Below are 21,843 nucleotides of genomic sequence, written 5' to 3' on the forward strand. Positions count from 1 at the left end.
AAAAAAACAATTTGGTTCCTGTTTTTTGGTTTGGCTTGCTTGCCTTTATGAAATAATGGCATATTTGAGAGCGTGGAAAGATGAAATATATGAGTCAGAGGTATTGCTATGGTACCGATTCAGATTCCCAATTAAAATGTTCTTCCAGTCTCCAAATTTCTAGCATTGCAGAGTGAGATACTGAAACTTATTCATGCCTTATATTTGCTGCATCATCCCCTTGGACTGTCCCTTGTAACCTTGCCTGGCCCTTTACTTTAAATGTCTAAACTGTGCTTCTAAATGCTTGTCTGGAGTTTTAAGTTACTTCAGTGCTGGAAATCTGAGCAATGCCTTTGTGTCTCCTTTTAGCTGCATCCCTGGTAGGTCTCAGAGGAAAGAGTGGTTCTACCTTTTCATCTACAGATAAAAAAAGTTATTTACCTGAGATCCAATTAAACTGCTATCAAATATGGTAAATACATTACGGAGCTAGAGCCATCAACTGTACCTAATGTAATATGTCTTTCTGTGAGGCCCAGGGAGGGGACTTGGGCAGAGTGCTGCCTTTCAAAATAATTAATTCTGGACTAAATGGATGTAATGAGACAACTTTGCATAAATCAGCTCAACACACTGGGCACCACCTGCTCTGCCATCAGGCCCCAATCTTGCATTTCATTTATGCTGAGCTTTCAGTCAACAAACTTTTCATCTATATGGTTGAGTTTAACTGCAGACTTCATAGTCACAACAATGAACCCTTCCCCTCCATGTGCCAACTACAGTAACTGGATGGACATGTTTGGGAAACTCAAAAACTTGATCTTGAGTTAATAAAGGTATTACCCCAGCCTCAGGATTACATTTGGACCAGGGTTTGAATCCCCGTTTAGCCATGGAAACCCACCTGGTCTCTGACTTTGAAGTGCAAACATTTATGTGGGAGATATGTATAAAAATCAAATCTTTTCCAGTAACGTAACAACTCTCTGCCTCAGGAAGGCAATGAAAAATCTCAGTGGAATATAAAGTTTGCCAAGAAAACCCTAAGATAGAGTGGCCATGAGTCAGAATTAACTTAAAGGCATATAACAACCTTAAGCTTTGTCAGAAATTATGGAATCCTCTCCCATAAATACCTAAGTATAGTATGTAATGTAACAATGTAAGTTAGAGAACAAACTGTGTGGAGAACTTGGTAGTTAAGGAATCTGGTTTGGATAACATATGCAGAGGCTAGAAGGGAAGACACAAAAGACCTTTTCATATGTACCTCCAGCACCACAAAACTACATCCTGGTGGAGTGACCCATTCTGAGGGGAAAAAGTGTGTGAATGTATTCAACTGCACAAACAATCTCATGTCCCATGTGTATAATTCGTTGTGTAGCATCATCTCACTTAAATGTGCTCATCTGCAGCATGGGATCATGCCAAAGAGAAGCAGCTGTAGTTGTGGGTCGCACAAACTCCACTCCCTACATGATGGTGATTTTGTTTCATCAGATCTAGAAACTAACACTTTTAAAATAAGGAACCATTGTGGTTAGTGGGTTGAGCATTTGACTATGCTTTGGAGACTAGGATTCAAATCTCTGTTCAGCCAGTGAAATCCACTGGGTAACCTTGGGCAAGTAAAGTCCTTTCAGCCTCAGGGAGGCAAAGGCATCCCCCCCAGAACAAAGAAAACCCCATGATAGGTTCACCTTAGAATAACCATAATCAGAAATGACTTGAAGGTACAAAACAGCAAACAGGACTTTTCCAGGGATCCAGATTCTGTGCTGGATACTTGATTACACTGAATTAAATGCTATGAGAGGCCAGCATGTTTAGGAAGAATGTAGTGGTGTAAGACGAATGAGTGAGCTCTGACTTAAACCCAGAGCTGAAGAACCGAAGAACCAAGGAATTGTGCTTTAAACATAGCTAAAGGAACAAACAAGATGGTTCCGCGCAAAGCACTGATGTGACGAAGGTATTTGGCAACCGAGGCGAGGAAAGTTTAAAACTTGGAAGCTGAAGCGGGGTGCCGTCCAGGTGTGACGAACCATGACCGGGAAGAACCTTATCTCCTGAGTCGCCATGATGAGGAACTGACAGGACAATGGAGAACTTTGAACAGAACGAGTAGCTTTGAACACGGACGGATCTGAACAACCTGTCTGTCCTCCCAGAAGAGGAAGTTGAGTAATGGGCTGCAATATTGCAAGATTCCAGCAGCCAAGAGTGAGAGAGAAGGAAAAGTATAAAGATCCTGGACTTTCATCTCCATTTTGTTGGCACCATCCGCGGCAACGGTGTCATCCCCAGCCTTCGAGAACAACTGATCAATGTTCGGCGGAAGGGAAGTGTGTGTGAGTATTGTATGAATGTGTGAGTGAAAGAGCTCTTGATAATCAATGTTTGTGTTACTTGTGTGATTCAATAAATGTTACATGCATGGTGTTTAAAACCAAATTTGGTGTCTCAATGTCTTTCTTAGCCTTGCTGTGAATAGGTCCACGGAGGGAGAGGTTCTCATTACACGCTCTCAGGATAAACAGGTTGCCCTTACAATCTTGGGCATAACAGTGGTACAAAAAGAGGATGAGCTTTATCAGAAACGTCTCTGGAATAGAAGTCCAAAAGAGATTTTATTTAAGGGATATATAAAAAACATTTCAAATTTTTTTCAGTCATATAAAATTTCCAACTCACAACATTTACAACAATAGGTAAACATGTTACATGTTCCAAAGGCACACCAGTCCCCATCAAAACCTGTGACATTTAGTCCACAATGAATCATTCTCCTTTAGACTGTGCCAAAAGAAAGGGCAAAAATATGCCTCTGAGACATAGACTCATGGGCTAACATGGAATAAAAAAACAACCAAACCGAAACCTCACCTCTTCCAATACACGCTTGCACTCCTGTTTAGGAAATGTTCAGTCTTGGGAAGAAAACTGATGGGAAAAAATGACGAAACCAACATCAATAATGGTATCTGAAGAGCTCAGGTATTTTTCAAGGAACTGAGTATCTCCATCCTTCTGCATCTCTTCCCTCAAAAGTAGGTATGTTTTCAAATAAATATAAGTATTTGCCTTTAACAGACAATCATGCCCCCTCTTCTTTTGCTGATAACCGAAGATAGCAAGAGTGACAAAATGTTGACAGCTTTCTTCTAGCTTATATTTGGAATGTATCTCAGCCTTCCTGGTTGTCCAATCCATCAGACTCTCGCTTCTCCTCACAACCAGGATGGTTGCCCCATCAAGGCCCCCTGCTTGCCCCAAGTCAGCTGCTTTCCCCATCAGAACTGATGACTCCACGAAGGTGGGACCAGTCTGTCACATGGCGACGGATAGGTGGTTCTTCTGGTGAACTGGGGGGCTCCTCAGGCTTGCTGTAGAGACTCCAGACATTGCGACGCCTGGGACGGCCTGTGGGAAAGAAGGGGAGAGTTTTTCATTAAAAGTCAAGCTTACTTTTCTGCCTACCTCATAAAATATAAGAACATACTTTCAGAACAAGTGGACTCTTGGCATTCCCAAAACTTACTAGGCAATGCCTATTCCATTCCTAGAGAGCCAGTATGGTGTCGCTTGGGGTGGACTACAACTCTGGAGACTGGGGTCTGAATCCCCACTGAGTGACCTTGGGCAAGTCACACTCTCTCAGCCACAGAGAAAGACAAAGGCAAACCTCTTCTCTCTTGCTGCCCCTCATTCCTGGAACCTTTTTCCCCTGCATGCACGGCTCATGACTTCCCTAACCAGCTTTAAGGCTGAGCTGAAAACCATATTGTTTAGCGAAGCGTTCTCAGGGAATTTGTGATTGTCATCTGGCTGTCTGACAATATTTGATGTGATGTGATTTGTTTTATATTTGATGTTTTTAATTTGTTTTTTCTTTTCTACATGGTAATTTTATCTATTTTTCTTTTATTGTTATTATCTTAGAATGTACGCCTTGGGCAGGCTTTTATATACTCTTTAATTTTACCGACTTTGTACAGCGCTGTGTATAATTACAGTGCTTTAGAAATAAAGTTTAATAATAATAATAATAATAATAATAATAAACCTCATCTGAATAAATCTTGCCAATAAAACCCTGTGATAGGTTCACCTTAGGCTATCATAATTTGCAAAATACCTAAAGGCATACAACAACAAAAGTTCCACCCCTTCCCTTTATATACATATATATCTATATATCTATATCTCAATGGTTCCAAAATTTGGGTCTCCAGAAGTCAGTTTCCAGCCAGCAGGGCTAGTGAGTCAGAGATTCTACAAGATGAAGCTCAACAACATTTGGATGCAAAGAGGTCTAGTAGCACCTTTGCAACAAAATGAAAGAAAAAAGCTGGTAGCATGAGCTTTCATAGACTTGAGCCTACTTCCTAACAACTTTTTGAGATCAACATTTTGGGAACCACTGATTTCAGTTTCCTCCCATCAAGATTTGGAGTAAGTAGAACTCAGAATCTAATTTGGTAGTAGTTTTTAAACTAGAAAGCTCAGACATACCATTAGATATAGATACAAAATTATACTATAGGTGTGAGCAAACATACACTAAATTATTTAGTATGGTACCATGACCCTGTATCCCCTACTTAGTTAACTACTTAGTTAGATATGCTTAAGCAAGCATACTTAAGCATATCTAACTAAGGCGTGTTACAAACGGCCATAAGGGACGTCCTCAGGACGTCCTAGGTTTAAAAAGGGGCGTCACTTCTTGACGCCCCCAAGCCTAATATGTCCTGAGGATGTACAAGATGGCGGCGCCCAATCTACATGGGGGCCGCCATGATGGCATCACAAACATGCCGCCTCCAAATGAGGCGGCGCGGACGTGACGCCATCGTGCCATGCGAGGGCACTTAATGTGCCCTTTCGTCTGCGCAGGAAGGAGCTCCGAAATGGAGCTCCTTCCTGGTCTTGCGTCGCTGGGCGCAGCCTTTAGATGGCTGCGCCCAGCGACGCAAGGGAGAAAGAGGCCAAGTGGCCCCTTTCTCCTTCTCCCCGCCACCGTGGGGTGTCCTTGGCGCTTGAAGCCCCAAGGACACCCCTTTCCAGGTCTCGGGAAGGGGCCTTTTGCCGCTTCTCCGCGGCCTGGAAAGCGGCGGATTGGGGCCTCAGCGGCTGCCGCTCTGGGCATTTAGGCCCCGATCCGGTGGGGAAAGGGGTGGGTGCAGGCTGCTGCTTTTCGGCGGTCTGTAACGCGCCTAAGTGACCTCTCCAGGCTTGACCTCTCTCAAAATTGACAGAAACATCATTCACCCATGCTGTCATCACTGGTAGAGTGGATATCTTTCTCTCCATGCAGCTGATGCCCAATAAAGTAGGGTGGTGAGGGTTATGATTGTGACAATAGTGTCAACATTGTGACTAAGTAGTGTTTATGAATATTAAACTGTTATTCTCAATCACTACTTAGTCATGATTATAACGCTTGTTATCATCAACCTACTTTATTGGGCATCAACTGCATGGGGAGAATGTCCTTTTATGCTGCCAATTAGAGCATAGCTGAATGTTTCTGTCAAGTTTGGGATGGAGCAAGAGAAGTTACTTAGTTAAGTAGCTGACAGAGAATACAGGCCACAGTATTTTTCTTTTAGGATGACCTACTGTAAATCACAGAGATCTACCAGTAAATCCTGATCTACCTTCTGCTCACACTCCTAAAATGCAGCCTTCATCTGTGCTCTCCAGCTATTCTCTTGTGTAAGTAAAAATAATGAAATATGAAGAACAAAGTGGAATATCTGTAATATTTACTTTGTTAACCATAATAATGGTTTTTATTATTTGGTCTCAAAAATAAACACACACACACACACACACACACACACACACACACACACACAAACTCAAACTGTCCTGATATCAGTACAGGATAAAGAAAAAGCACTTGAAAGCAAGTGGAAAGCTAATGTATTTCAATCTTGATTGGGAAGAAGTATATCACAAATAATTCCTCTGATTTCCATTTCCCCACATTAATGTGTGACTAGAGTAGAGGCTAAGCACACACAAACAAAATTAAAACAGAAAAACTATCAGTTTGCTACTGAATGTTCCCACGTTCCCACCCACTAACCAAGACTGTTATACCACTAGCTAGATCCTCTATTTCCTCCCATCACATCACCTTTACCTTCTGTGGAGATAATGTTGCTGAGATCAAGTGAAGCCACCTCAGCTGCTTCTTCACGCTTCAGCTTCAAGGCCTTGCACTTGGCTAGAGTTGGTGCTCCTGTGGAAATTGAGGGGAAAGTGCAGGCTGAGAAGTGTGGTACATAGCAAATGTTCCCCACCACACAAAATTCTGAGACCCAGAAATGACCATGGTCTGAAATAGGGCTATCCCTATTTCCTTGATGGTGGTCCAGTGACTCTGAAAAGTGCACAATAGGCAAAAGTCCAGCAGTGGCAGCTTCTCTCTGTCATGAAGGGATCAGAAAAGCCAATCCATTTAGTGTAGGAATACACAAAACAGTCAAAGGTCTGTGCTCTGTTCATACCTTGCAAATCAGAGAAGCCTGATACCTAACCTGACAGGGTTGAAAATATAGCCGAACAAACTATTTGATAGGAAAAGGTGTAGCGTTGGGTTTAATTGGTTTTACTCAATCCCTGTTATCTTCAGGTAGGCCGATCCAAGACCCCTGTCTGAAATCCTTTGAGAACCACTGACAGAATACACAGCACTGAACAAGAGGAACCTAGGGCGGGTTACAGACCGCCATGAAAGTACGCGACGAGCACGTACTAGGGTTAGGAAGGGACGGTGCTTCCGCACCCCCTAACCCTAGCACGCGCTCTGCGCGCACAAAATGGCAGCGGCCGTTCCACACAGCCGCCGCCACAATGGCATGACGAACGCGCCGCCATGACGCCATCGCTCCGCACGAGGGTGCTTAACGCACCCTTTCCGCAGAGCAGGAAGGAGCTCCGAAACGGAGCTCCTTCCTGGTTTGCGTCGCTGGGCACAGCCTTCTGACGGCTGCGCCCAGCAACACAAGGGAGAAAGGGGCCAAGTGGCCCCTTTCTCCTCCTCCTCGCCGCCGCGGGGTGTCCTTGGGGCTTGAAGCCCCAAGGACACCCCTTTCCAGGCTGCGGGGAAGCGGCCTTTTGCCCGGAAAGTGGCGGATCGGGGCCTTGGAGGCTGCCGGTCTGGCTGCTGAGGCCCCGATACACCGGGGAAAGGCGTGCCTACAGGCCGCCCCAAAGGGGCGGTCTGTAACGCGCCAATGGTAACAGTATAAAAACAGCTTCTTGTGTTCCTATAATACATCTCTAGATTATTCCAAATGTTTCAATAACAAACATCTAGCTGGCCCTGCAAGAAAAGAACAAGATAATTTACTGAAATGGCCTGTACATGTAAAATTCTCATAGGCTGCAGAACACACACCTTTTTGGGACTGGACATGAATCACAAAATTGTGGATCTTTGAACTACTACTTTAGTAGCCATGCTGCCATCCTAATAAATCCTGGGATTGTAATGTGATGAGATACAGTCGGCTCTTCTTATACACGGATTCAAGCATAAACGGTTTGAAAATGTTCCAAAAAAGTATAAATTTCAAATATCAAACCTTGATTTTCCATTTTTTATAAGGGACTCCATTTTGCTATGTCATTATATTTAATGAGACTTGAGCATACACGGATTTTGTTATACACAGGGGATCTTGGAACCAAACCCCAGCGTATAACAAGGGTCCACTGTACTTAGAAGGCCAGTGTATTGCTATGTATTTTATATGTATTATCCTACTAGAGAGGCCCCCTCCCCACCATCTTTCCCTTCTCCTTTTGTGTCATGTCTTTTTCAATTGTAAGCCCGAGGGCAGGGAACCGTCCAATTAAAAAGATTGTATGTACAGTGCTGTGTAAATTTACAGCGCTTTATAAATAAAGCTTAATAATAATAATAATAGTGTAGTGTAGAAGTCTGAATGTTCAACTCTGGAGTCCAGGGTTTGAATCCCAGTTCAGCCATGGAAACCCACTGGCTGACCCTGGGAAAGTCACATTCCCTCAGCCTCAGATGATGGCAATGGCATATCCCCTCTGAGGAAACGTGCCAAGAAAACCTCTTAATATGGTCACCTTAGGGTTGCCATAAATTAGAAACAACTTGAAGGCATAGAACAACAACCATTCAGAAGGTACCAAGGTATTCTTAGAAGAGAAGAACTGAGGATTAAATCAGTGGAGTGAAAGAGTTAACTTATATTAGTGCCCTTGTTGGTTATATTATATTAGTTATTATAATTATTATATAAGTAGCAGTAGTAATAGTAATGTTAATAATAATATAATAACAATATGTTATTTTAGTGCCCCCTTTTTTATTTGCTTTGCAGTTTGAGACTGGGAAAAGATATGAAGACTGAGAACCAATTGAGGGAGTTAATTTTTCTCTGTTGCTGTTCATACAGTTCTCATAACTATTGTGCACTCTGATCTTCTTTGTCTGCTTCTGAATTATATAACCTTTCAAAATTCATCTCCCATTGGGTCTTACCAATGGAACCCCAGCCTAAGGGTTCCCAGTGTGTCCAGCAATGGGGATATGATCTGATTGCCGGCTGAGTGACAACTCTGAGTAGAATCTGTTTAGGTATCCAGTTCTACCACTGGTTGTGAGGGATCCTGGAACCTGTCAGCAAAATGGCTGGAATGCTTCTCTGATGTATCCCATCTGTTGCATCATTTATTATCATAAAACCTTATGCTAGAACAGTAATGTGTATCAGTATTTGGCAAAAAAGAAAAAAAGACCCTTGGAGAGACCTAGAACTATGGCCAGTTCTGGAGCAAGACATACTTATTATACACTCCAAACCCTCTCTTATTCAGTTTCCTAGACCTGTCCAGCTTTGTTTCTGCCTGGCTCCTGTGACCAAACTTTACTTACCTTTTATGCCAAGGTCTTCTAGCTCCCGTTTGAGGATCTCCACCTGTGTTTTCCGGGATCGGCAACCCTCAAACAATTTCTTGTAATTCCGACGAACCCCACATTCCCGGATGTAGCGCTTCAGGCGTCTGATAGAGGGGTGCTCCTCATTCTTCCCAGAATGATGGTCTTTGTCCTGCAGAGGTCAAGAATTTAGGAAAGAGGGGAAGATTAGAGCATTTCCCCCCATGGAATGTGAAACACATTCCTTATAGGTTGATCTATTCACTGATGGAAGTCTGAAGTAATGCAGAGTGGTCAAGGGCAACAAGTCATAATGGCTGCACCAGAGATGGGAAAACTAGTTAAAAAAAAGAAGCTTGACACATTGAGTTAGAGACTGTGCAGACCACCCCTAAGGGGTGGCCTACAGCCACCTCCAGCTGCTCCGGACTAGGGCTGCGGCAACCGCACACTATGGCTCCAATCTGGCCTTTCCAGGGCGCAAAAACCCACAAAAAGCAGCTCCTTTTTGCACCCTGGAAAGAGTGTGATAGCCATGGCTTTACGGCACCTCTTTGGCACCACATTATGTAGATGCAGTGCCAGAGGAGTGCAGTGATGCCACACACCATGTGGAGCACATCATCACACTGACATGGGGACAGAGTCGGAGCATGCGTTGTATGGATGCCATGCCCTGACTCTGCCCCCAGGCCAGCCTTAATGACCAGTCTGTACAGTCCCTTAATTGTTAACATATTTAAAAAATCTAATTCACTTATGTTTAAAATTAATTTAATTTTAAATTGGCATTTATATTTATGTTACATTAGTATGCTGAAAGTCTTCCCAGAACGAAAGTATTTTGTCTAATCCCTGTTTTGAGCAATGGAGAGAAGGAAACAGGTGCATTAATTTTTAAAGACCTATTTTCTCACTCATTCCACCTTTTCCTACTTTCAATTTTTCCCTCCCTTGTTCTCCCTTTTTCTTTAACTTAATGTTTCCCACATGCCACCAAAAGACTCAAAATATAAGCGCTTTAAATGCCTTATTACTTGTTGGATCAAAAGCATTTAATATTGGAATTATCTATAAATAAGAAGTTACATAATAAGGAACAACTCATATATTCATTTGCATGTAGTAAAATGTTAGATGGTGAAATTAACAATTAGGAATACAAACATGTAACATTTCTTAACTATACAGTATCTATTGCATTTTTAATCCCCGCTTGGATAGAGTGAGGTGCATTTATAATTGCTACAGTGCTAAAATCCTTTTTTAATTGCTTTGTGGGGAAAACACTGCTGGCGCACTCACACTGCCAAACCAATGCAATCATGTACACATTGTGCCATCATTGAGAACAGGACTTGGGGTCTCGCAGTATTTGCCATCCGCACAATGTGTGTGCTTCCAAAATGGAACCTCTGTATATACGAAGGGCCGACTGTATTTCCTTGTGCAATGCACAACCATCCTATCAAATGCTGGAGTGCACCCCCCATGGCCAACTTAGTGGTAGGGGAAGAGTGGTTCACCTAGAGATCATCTGGCTATGCCTCCACAGCAGGAACTCAGAAAATACATTATCTCCCTGGATCACCAAAAATACAACTGGATGCTCCCCACCCGTGATGAGAGGAAGGGGACAAAGGTAAACTGGTTTATGGTCATACTGAATTTTTCAGAAGACTTAGCTTCTTGTGTCTTAGATATTATTAACTCAAATGCAAACCCTTGACTAAATCATGAGAAAATCTTAAGAAAACATCTAGGGGGAGGATTAGGGGAAAGCAAATGGCTTCTGTGAATTGTAGTGAACTGTACATGCCTGGAGTCACCAAGCCCATCATCTTACCTTTCCTTGATGCCGTTGTTTAGAAGAAGTGGGGTTATCTTCATCTCCTGAGTGGGAGGATTCTTCCTCCTCAACAGATCCGATCTCTGATTCTTCCTTGCTGTTCTGCCTTCTTTTGGGCGCCTGTATTTCTTTCTTTTGCTGGCCTTGACTTTTTTTCCTTCTTGCCAAATCACTTTCAGAGTCATCAGACTCAGACTCCGATTCAGTGTCTCTAGCCCTCTGGTACTTCTCCACTCTTCTCTTTCCCTGCTTCGCTTCCTCTTGGCTAGATTCACTCCCAGACATGCTGTTGCTCTTTTTAAGGGCCATTTTCTTCCTCTGAATCCTATTTTCATATTCTTCTGGTCCACTCTCCCATTTGTAGCTGCTCAGAGTCATCTTCCGGCACTTGCCTTTGTTCTTTTCTCTCTCTTCTGCCTCACTCTGTGATTCATTTTCACTACTACTGGGTTTCTGCATTCCCTTCTTGCTTTGTTTCAAGTCCTTATGCTTGTCTGACTCACTTTCATTATCTTCACTGCTTACACTCCTCCTGGGCTTATGCATGCCTTGCTTCTTCCCCTCTTGTTCTTCCACCAGTTTCTTTCTGCTTACATTCCTCTTCTGTGTCCTTTTCAATCCTCCTTTTTCAGGCTGCCTCTTGTCTTCTGAATCACTCTCTGATTCAGGGCTCCATTTTTCTTCATTTGCCTTGCCTTTCTGTGTTGCCACCCTCATTTGACTTTTACCCTCACTCTTTTCTGAATCACTATCCAGTTTTTCTACACACATACCTTTTGTCCTTTCTTTAATATTTACCATCTTTTTCTGACTCCTGGTTGTCTCCTCTGACTCACTCTCCAAGTCATCTTCACTCTTGGTCCCCACTTGAGACTTCTGAGCTCTCTGTCTTGCCTTGTCTTCACCCTTATTGTGGCTAACACTTTTCTTTCCCTCTTCACTCTCACTCCAGTCAGTTCTTTTCTTCCCGTGAATTTTCCCCACCTTAGATGGCTCACTGTCCTCTTCCGACTCATTCTTCTTTTTTCTCCTTTGCTCATTCACCTTTTGATTCTCTCTCTTGGCAGCAGTCTGTTTCTGTTCTTTTCCCCCCTGGAACTCCTGTTCAGAGTCATTCTCTGATTCAGTGCTTTCGCTTTTTGCTGACTTTGTTTGTTCTCCAACTTCTTCTTCTTCATCCATATTACTCTGTTGCTCGTCTGTGGTTTCCTCAAACTCACTCTCCGATCTGTCTCTTCGTTTTCTGCCACCTGGCCCACTGAATCTCTTGCTACCTTTTTGCTTCTCATTTCTTGCCCTCTGGGGTGTTTGCTTTCCCTTGCTTTTAGCAATTCCATCACTCTCTGATCCATCTGTATGACCTTCTGCCCCACTGTCTTCTTGTTCAGAAGAGCCTGAGGACTTCTCATGTCTTGAGCCATCACAGAGTGGTATCTTCTTAGAATCAATCCCAGAATCTTCTTCATCAGAACTTGTTTCTGGAGGAGAAATTAAGATGTGAAACATGCAACATGTCTTGGGAGAGTACAGCGCTTGCTTAACCCGCTCTGTTTAGCATGTTAGTATTACTCTCTGGCCACCAGACCAAACAGTAAGTGTCTGTAGACAACCAGGGAATCCCAACTCTGGCATAAAAAAAACAATTATGTTTGCCCATTTAGCTTCTACAGTGCTGTCATCAATGCAGAACAACCCACTGTAACAATTATGCTCTTGTTTTTATCTTGTATTTCATGATTGAAATTGTATCTGCTTTTTAATTAGTCAATGTCTAATAATAAAAACAACACTCAGGAAAAGAAAACAACAATCTGAGAAACCATCAATAAAAGTGCAATGCAGAGTGTAGGGGGTCAAAATGAAGGCACTGCTCCCTCCCAAATAATATTCAGTCTCCAAATGATTTCCTCTCCCCCACTCTCATTCCCAAATTTCTAGCTTTGCAGTAATTTAAAACTTTCATTGGGCATTTAGAAATACAGTTTAAGTAGACAAAGAAAAGGAGCAAGCAAAGGTATCCAGGGAAAGCAATTAGAAGACTCTCTAGGCATGAACAATTTCCAATGTTTCATGTTCTGCAATGCTTAAAATTTGGGGAGTGATAGAAAATTCAATTTGAGTGGGCAGAATTCTTCTTTGTGGGGCAATGCCCTCATTTTGTCTCTCCATAGGTACAGCAGAAATACAAAAGAGTGGAAGTTGTTGTTATTAAAAGCTCCAGCAAATAAAATGGTTTGTATGTGATACTTACAACTTAAAATGGAAAAGGGAGAAAAATAAAGGAATCAAGCAGCATGTTTTAGACTCAGCTAATTAAGTGGGAATTAATATTTCTAATGCATGGCTTTAAATACTGCTTTTACACTTAAGATCTACACACCAGCTGCTCATCAGAGCTTACTGTTTTACACTCCCTTAAAGTTTCCTAATTTGCGTCACAATTTCCATTGTTTCAATCCTATTATACTCTGATCCCACCCTTCAGTCATAGAATCCTATCTACTTGTAGTCTGTACTTCCAACTGCATCAATGCCTCTGACAAAGTGGACTGATCCTCATGAAAACTCATGCTAAAATAAATCTATTATTTTCAAAATTGCTCCCTGATTCCTTAATCTCACCCACTTCTCATTTTATGTGGGAACAGACTAACAGGGCTATCCCTTTTAAAACAACTTAAAGCGTAGTAATGCCACGTGCCAGTATCTCTAAGACAGACATTCCATCATTTCATGTTAGCAGCACTGATGTGAGGGGAGGGGAAACTGTGGTTGAGGATTGTATATAATTCAACCATGTTTTGCTATCTCACTCCTCCAACCCCCTACCTCCATGAGTCATTTACACCTCTAGGAGTTGGGGATTTATTCAAAATACCTTCCCTCAACTTCTTGAAAGCTTCTCCTCAACCCAGAAATACAAACACAAGTGACTTGGGGGCAATGGAGCTTGATACTTTAATAATAATAATAATAATAATAATAATAATAATAATAATAATAATAATATCTTGTTATTATACTGGAAAATGGAACACTGACGTATGCTACAGGGGCAAAAAACTTCCCCTGCAATGGCCCACCTCTGTAGTACACCAACAGTGTACTTTTAGGCAAATCTGATTTCAGAGAAGTTTTCAGGGGCTGGATTTCATTGGTGGGTACGGTCAAAGGCAAAAGGGTGGGATCCAAAATACCAGCATCTCTTCATCAACCTAGTTAGAATGGGACAGCCATGCAAAAACTGGGAAACCACCAACTAGATGGTATTATAGAGAAGGGTGCATTGCTATCTGGGGAACACCAGATTGGCACTGGCAGGAGTCTCATCCCATGTTGCAGGCCCAGCTGCTACTGTACAAGTGTAGCATTGCCACACTATATTCTTCCTTTCCCTCTCACCTTCCCTCAACAGGTGCAGAAGGAAGGAAAAGAAACTAGGTGAGCAGAGATGGCCTTGGGTGGTGATTTTGGCTCCTTGAGCCTAGGGGTAGACAGCATCATGGAACTTCGCTTCCAAACAGCTTCAAGAGAGTAAATGGAGTCCCTTTACTCTCTGGGCTGATAGGAAGCCTCCCTCTCTTCACACCAGCTAGGGGGAAAAAGAAGAAAAAAGAGCTATTATCTTGATATTGGTACAGAGGCTGAAACATAATGTCAGAAAAAGGGCAATGATGAATGTGTTGAATTTGCATAATGAGAATGAAAATTAATAATATGCACAAATATATTAATTTGAATAATATGCAAATTAGATGTCTGGAATATGGCAACCCCATACGTGTCCCATCCAAAAGAGGACTTCTGTATGTATAAACTAGGTGTATAAGCTGCACTGTACCCTAAAGGCAGCAGATCCCATCTGATGCTGGACACTAAGAAGGGCCAGCCCAAGTTAGTACTTGGATGAGAGACCACCAACAAAGATCAAGTGTTGTAGCCTATATTTCAGAGGACAGAACTGGCAAAATCATCTCCGAGTATTGCTTACCTAAGAAAACCTTATGAAATTCAACAAGTGACTTGAAGGAACATACACATATTCAGCAAGTTGCACTTATGTATGTGTTAGTCACAAATAGAATGCTGGCCAGTGTGCACCAATGTAAAGCCACATGACTTACCCATTTCCTTTCTAGTCCGTTGTTTCTTCTGCTCTTGTTTGCTTTTGACTTCATCTCCAGAGGAGTCGGAGGAGCAACGGGATCGTTTGTGGCCTCCTGATTTGACTGAAGAATGAACTTCTTCACTATCTGGGGAATCATCAACCTGTGAAGATTTTTAAATACAGGTTTTCAGCTTCAGCCTTATCTCTCCCTTGACCTGCTTCCCATAATGCAACATTGCTTTCTCCTCTGCCCCAAAATCTCCTAGAGGAGAAAGGTTGCCCATCCCTTTAACTTTGCTTGCACCTTCATCTGGATAAGTTCCACTTCCACCAGCTGTTTAAGTTGCTCCTTTTCCTCTCTTGTTAGGCTCTCCTTCCCAGCATGGGTACGGTACTTCTCTCGGATAATGGTGTGAGTGAGGACACTGTAAGAAAATGTGACACAATGGCGAGGCTGGTAGCATTTACAAAATGTATTAAACCAGCAGAGACAAAGACATCAAGACATAGCTACTGTATTGTCATAAAAAGCACGGACAGGAAGCATGCCCAGGATTCCTTAACCAGACACCAATATTCCTCCCTTGCTTAATGAAACCCCTCTACCAGAGAGGAAATTTTAAATTTCTAACACATTTCTGTTTTGTTTGCAGCCTAGGGAATATGTGCAAATAGTGGACTCATACGCCTTTGAATCCAACCCATGTATACCTAATCAATTTTAATAGTAGTATAAATAACAACAATATATACAATAATGGTAAAAAGGTTTAATTCTATCACCATAGATAGGATCACAACAGCACAATTACAAAACCGACAGTGTGTGGAATGTGTCATTTTTGGAGGATCTTTCATAGATTCCTAGATTCTTGAAAAAAATCAAAATCATTTATGGTCCAAAATTTCATAGAATCATAGAGTTGGAAGAGACCACAAGGGCCACCCAGTCCAACCCCATTCTGCCATGCAGGAACTCTCAATCAAAGCATCCCCGGCAGATGGCCATCCAGCCTCTGCTTAAAGACCTCCAAAGAAGGAGACTCCACCACTCTCTGAGGGAGTGTGTTCCACTGTCAAACTGCCCTTACTGTCAGGAAATTCCTCCTAATGTTGAGCTGGAATCTCTTTTCCTGCAGTTTGCGTTCTAGTCTGTGGAACAGCAGAAAACAAGCTTGCTCCCTCCTCAATATGACATCCCTTCAAATATTTAAACAGGGCTATCATATCACCTCTTAACCTTCTCTTCTCCAGCTGGTAATACCTGGTAGACCATTAATGAGGGGGACAGACTCTGAAACCATGATAATAATACAGAGTTGGAAGTGGACTCAAGCCTTTTGAGTCTAGCTTTCTGCTCAATGCAGGATCTCCAGTTAAAGCATCCCCAGCAGGTAGGTGTCCAACCTCTTTATGAAGTCGTCCCAAGAAAGAGAACCCAGCACCTCTCTTGGCAATTGCTTACTGTCAAATTGTTCCTTCTAATGCTCAATTGAAATCTACTCTCTTGTAACCTCAAACAATTAGACCTGTTCCTAACCCCCCAGAGCAGCAGAGAACAAACCTGAACCTTTCTCTCTGTGACAGCCCTTGAAGTATTTAAAGAAAGCAATCATGTCATCTCTCAGCCTTCCCTTCACTAAGCCAAACAAGCCCAGCTTCTTCAAACTTTCCTCCTGTGTTTTGTTCTCCACAAAATGAGGCAATCAGAAATGAATGCAGTGGGGTCAAGCTTCTCATGGAAGTCACACAGCCTGACAAAAGTCTGTACTTCTCAGTCTGGTGTAGTTAAACAGCAACTTTCCTCCTCAGTTTCCCCGTGATGTGTACTGTGTTTATGCCATTAGCTGTATTTCCTTCTTTCTTTGAAACCTGCTGTAAACAGGTGGTCCATGGCCTGGGGACCGGCACTAGTCCTTAGACAACCACTTTTTAGTAGGCCGGACTACTAAATAGGTTTATTCATCACCACTCCAAATACTGAGAGTCAGCATGGTGTAGAGACTTGAGTGCTGGACTAGGACTGCAGGACACCAGGGTCTGAATCACTGCTCAGCCACAGGAATGCATTGGGTGACCTTGGGCAAATCACACTCTCTCAGCTTCAGAGAAAGGCAATTGCAAGCCCTCTCCAAATACTGCCAAGAAAACCCCGTGACAGGTTCGCCTTAGGGTTATCCTAAATCAGGAACAACCTGAAGGCAAACAACCAACACCATCAACTTGAACCTCCTTTCCCCGCGAGCAAGAGCCATCACTTCTTTAACCAGCTTCAAAACGGAGTTGAAGACCATCCTGTTCAGAGAAGCGTTCCCAGGCATTGCATAATTGTCACTTGCTATTTGATGCTCTTTTGTTGCCTGTTTTATTGAATCATTTCCTGTATTGTTATGTATTTTATATGTATTATCCTACTAGAGAGGCAGGCTAGCTCCAACAGGCCTCCCTGGAAGAAGATTACTCATCCATTAAGAAGCCAAGCCCTCCCTCCAGTTCATCTCCCTTGGTCCAGGCCTTGGAGGTAGAGAAGAACTGCTGGCCCTCATCCCCTTCCCCACCACCACTCCCTTCTCCTTTTGTATCATGCCTTTTTAGATTGTAAGTCTGAGGGAAGGGAACCGTCCAATTAAAAAGATTGTATGCACAGCGCTGCGTAAATTTACAGCGCTTTATACATAAAGGTTAATAATAATAATAATAATAATAATAAAAAACACTCTGTGTATGCCCAAAGTCATACACATACACAAAGTCATTATAAAAAACACTCTGTGTATGCCCAAAGAGCCCTGGTGGCGCAGTGGTTAAATGCCTGTACTACAGCCACTCACTCACAAACCACAAGATTGTGAGTTCAATCCCAAGCTGAGAGAGTGTGATTTGCCCAAGGCTCAGGGTTGACTTAGCCTGGCATCCTTCTGAAGTTGCTAAAATGAGTACACAGCTTGTTGGGGGAAATTGGCTTACACATTGTAAACGGCTTAGGGAGTGCTGAAGTGCACTGATAAGTGGTATAGAAATGTACCGGCTATTGCTACTAAGATCTTTGTTACTCATCAGTGACTCAGAATATATCGACACTGCAGCAATAAAGCAGTCTGACACTACTTTAACTGTCACGGCTGCACCCTGTGATTTGTAGTTTGGTGAGGCATTCAGCCTGGTCTGTCAGAGAGCTCTAGTGCCTCACCATACTACAAATCCCCAGGATTCTGTAGGATAGAGTTATGGCAATTAAAGTGGTGCCAAACTACTTTATTGCTGAAGTGTGGATACACCATTACAACTCCAAACTCAGGCACTGCAAACATGCCAGACCATTAGGACTGCCAGAGTTAAAACTAAAGAGGCTTCCTGTCCTTTCAATGGCTGTGTAGAAGAGTGAAATTCAGTAGATGTTGCTTGTTGCCTGGTTATGTGACAAACTTTGTTGGTGTTAACTGCCCTAGAGCTGACCTTGGCTCATGACGATCCTGTGGATGAGACTTCTCCAAGCCCCGCTGTCCTCAGCCTCTCTGCGCAAGTCCTGCAAATCCATGCCCATGGCCTCTCTGATTGGGTCTATCCATCTGGTATGTGCTAATCCTTCCTTTCTACTAACCTCCATCTTTCCTAGCATTATTGTCTTTTCTATTGAGCCATGTCTTCTCATGATGGGACCAAAGTATGACAGCCTCAATTTAGTCATCTTGGGTTCCAGGGATTGCTCAGCTTGATCTGTTCTAGGACCCATTTGTTTATCTTTTTGGCCATCCATGGTATCCTCAGCACTCTTCTCCAGCCCCACATCTCAAATGAGTTGAATGTCTTTCTGTTCGCTTGCTTCACTGTCCAGCTCTCACAGTCACAGACGGTGATGGGGAATACGGTGACTTGGGCAATCTTCACTTAAGTATTCAGTGCTACATCTTTGCCCTTTAGGATCTTGTCCATTTTTTCAGAGCTGCCCTTTGCATTCCTAGTCTCCTTCTGGTTTCTTAGCTGCAGCCTCTGTTCTGATCAATATGTGTGATGCAGAGGTTTGGGCGTTGGGACTATGACTCTGGAGACCAGGGTTCAATTCCCAGCTTGGCCTTGGAAACCCACTGGGTGACCCTGGACAAGTCACACTCTCTCAGCCTCAGAGAACGAAGAAACTTGCCTAGAAAACCCTGTGGTAGGATCGCCAAAAGTCAGAAACAATTTGAAGGCACACATAACAAACACAACCCTTCAACTGACGTCCTAAAACAAATGACTGTGCTTGCCCACAAAAACCATACTTGCCCATAGGGAAACATTGGGGAATACTTGCTCACAGGGAGACATAGCAGAATACTTATCCAGAGGAAAACATTGGGGAATACTTGCCCATAGAGATTCGCTGAAGAATACCTGACCATAGGGAAACACCAAAGAGAAACATAGGGGACTACTTGCCCATAGGGAATTATAGGGGAATTACTTGTCATAGGAAAAACAGGAGAATACTTGCCCATAGGAAATCATTGGAAAAGCCTTTCCCATAGGGAAATGTAGGGGGCTACTTGCACGTGGGGAAACATAGGGGAATGCTTGCCCATAGGAAAACACATTCCCATAGGGAGACATAGGGGAATGCATGTGCATTGGCAAACATAGGGAATACCTTCCCATAGAGAAACACAGAATACTTGCCCTATGTTTCCTTATGGGCATACTGTATATTCCCCAATGTTTCCCTTTGGCAACTAGTCCCCCGTCCAACCGTTTCCCCTTGGAGCCCCTCCATCTCTGGCTCGTATTGAACCCCGCAGCAAAGCCTCCCTGAGCCGGGGCTGCCGGTCCTTCTCCGCCCCGCAGAAGCCAAGGGCCTCCCACCTGAGGTCCGGCTTGCCTTGGAAGAGACTCCGGACGAAGCCCTCCATCCCCAGCTTCGCTCCAGCGCTGAGGGCAACAGCCATCCTTTCCCGCCACCTGACGCCTCCGAGGCGACGCAGACCGCTTCCTCGCAAGGCTTCATGGGAATTGTAGTCCCGCTAACGTGAGCAGAGGGAAGAAGATGGTGGGCGGACGCTGAGCGGCGCAATGCATCATGGGTAGCGCAGGCCCCGAGGTCTCATGGGAAGTGTAGTTCGTAAAGGGATGAGGGAGTCTCAGCCAATGGGAGCGGGCCCCGGTTTTCCATGGGAAATGTAGTCCGCCCTACTATGAGAGGGCTCTTTTCTATGGTTTTTTTTCTCAGCTAATTCAATAGGCCAGGGCAGTACTTATTTATTTATTTATGTATTTATTTATTTCCAGGATTTGTATCCCGCCTTTCTCCTGCAATGGGACTCAAGGCGGGTTACAGTATTTTTTTAATAAAAAAAGACAAGAGCTAGAACGTCTTGATTACAAAGTTTAAAAGCATTTAAAATGCTTACAAAGTTTAAAAATATTAAATATAAAATAAAATAAAATAAATAATAAAATGCAGATTGATTAATTGATTGATTGATTCTTAACTAATAGTGGTTAATTACTAATAGTAAATCACTATTACTTTTATTGTATACTAGTTAGTATTATTTTAGAGACATTTTAATCATGTCATGTTGTTGTTTTAGATTGCTTGGCGGGTTTTTATTCTGATTTTATTTGACCCTCTTACCATGTAAAGTGCTGCGCAAACTTTATGGCGCTCTATCAATAAACGTTAATTAAAATGTTGATAATATTAATTGATAGTGATTAATATTAATTAATCAGTCCTTAATTGATGCTGATTTATTTATTAATTAATCTTTAATTGATGTTATATGTCTATCTGTCTCCCACAATCAGGATGACCAGATGTCTTAACCGCAAAGGAGGACAAGGCACTCCAAAATGGAGGACGTTCAAGATACACGTCAGATGTGACCAAATAAAAGCTTTAAAAAACACTAATATAAATATAAATTCATGCTCCTTAATCATGCTCAGAACGGAGGACATTTTGGAATTTCTGCTGGGCACAAGGATGAAATGTAGGATGCATCCTGGAAAAGGAGGATATCTGGTCACTTTAGTTCCCTTCAGATATGTTGAACTATGTCTCCCATATAGCCCTCAGATGTCAGATCGCATGGAGAAGGCCACTGCCCTCTAGATATTTTGGAGTACAGCTCCCATCCATTGATTGTGGAGGCTGGGGATTATGGGAAGTGCAGTATTAACACATCTGGAAGGTGTCAGACAGCATGATGGTGGTGGCGTGCCAGTAAAACTAGAGACAGGTCCAAAACACACTGCAGAAATAATCCAATTTGAGACCGCTTTAACCGCCTTGGCTCAATGCTAGGGAATTCTGGGAATTTGTGAGACATTTTGCCTTCTCTGTCGGAGAGCTCCGGTGCCTCAATAAACTACAATTCCTAGGGTTCCCTAGCACTGAGCCAGAGCAGTTAAAGTGGTCTCAAACTGGATTATTTCTTCCGTGTGTTTTTGGACCACAGCTCTGTTAGTCTGGAATATCAGCACGAAAAGGGATTGTGTCGCACATTTGAGACTGTGTGAAAAAGAAAGAAGGTGAACGTCCGAACAACCTTTGCAAAGCTACAAAACCCAGGATTCCACAGGATGGAGCTACAGCACTTAAAGTGGGGTCAAACAGTATTATTTCTACAGTGTGGAGATGCACCCCTGCTCTGAAACAAGGCCCACAGCAGCTGATGTCAGTGGTTCTCAAACTTTGGTCCTTCGTAGGTTTTAGACTTTGGGGATGACCGCACTACATTTTTGTAGTGCTACTTTTGCACATTGACTGCTCTGGCTGCCTCCTGTTGCATTTTGGGGTTTGTAGTTCAGGGAGGCCTAAGAGCTCCCACTGAGAATTCAAAATGTCTTTCCCTCAACTGCAAACCCCAGAATGCAACAGGAGGCAACCAGAGCAGTTAAAGTTGGAATAGCAGCACTATAAGAGTGTAGTGTGGGCAACTTCTTCATCTCCCAGAATTCCTTATTGCTGGACAAGCTGGCTAGGGA

At 42.9% G+C, this 21,843-nt stretch overlaps 1 protein-coding gene across 2 annotated transcripts; it reads right to left on the reverse strand.

Annotated features, from left to right (window-relative positions):
- Positions 1–2,601: 2,601 nt before the first annotated feature.
- HIRIP3 (HIRA interacting protein 3) lies at positions 2,602–19,877 on the reverse strand. Of its 2 annotated transcripts, none has more exons than XM_042471641.1 (7): positions 19,717–19,877; positions 15,182–15,302; positions 14,894–15,038; positions 10,767–12,247; positions 8,918–9,092; positions 6,143–6,241; positions 2,602–3,411 (listed from the first exon to the last, which is right to left on the reverse strand). In XM_042471641.1, the coding sequence occupies exons 1-7, from the start codon at positions 19,797–19,799 to the stop codon at positions 3,266–3,268; spliced, it is 2,250 nt and encodes a 749-aa protein (XP_042327575.1). In that variant the 5' UTR covers positions 19,800–19,877; the 3' UTR covers positions 2,602–3,265. The 2 variants fall into 2 exon arrangements, with proteins under 2 accessions (XP_042327575.1, XP_042327576.1); XM_042471642.1 differs by having other exon boundaries at positions 19,733–19,845.
- Between the last annotated feature and the right edge of the window lie 1,966 nt (positions 19,878–21,843).

This window comes from Sceloporus undulatus, chromosome 6 (genome assembly GCF_019175285.1).
Source record: "Sceloporus undulatus isolate JIND9_A2432 ecotype Alabama chromosome 6, SceUnd_v1.1, whole genome shotgun sequence".
In the NCBI taxonomy this organism is placed as follows: Eukaryota; Metazoa; Chordata; class Lepidosauria; order Squamata; family Phrynosomatidae; genus Sceloporus; species Sceloporus undulatus.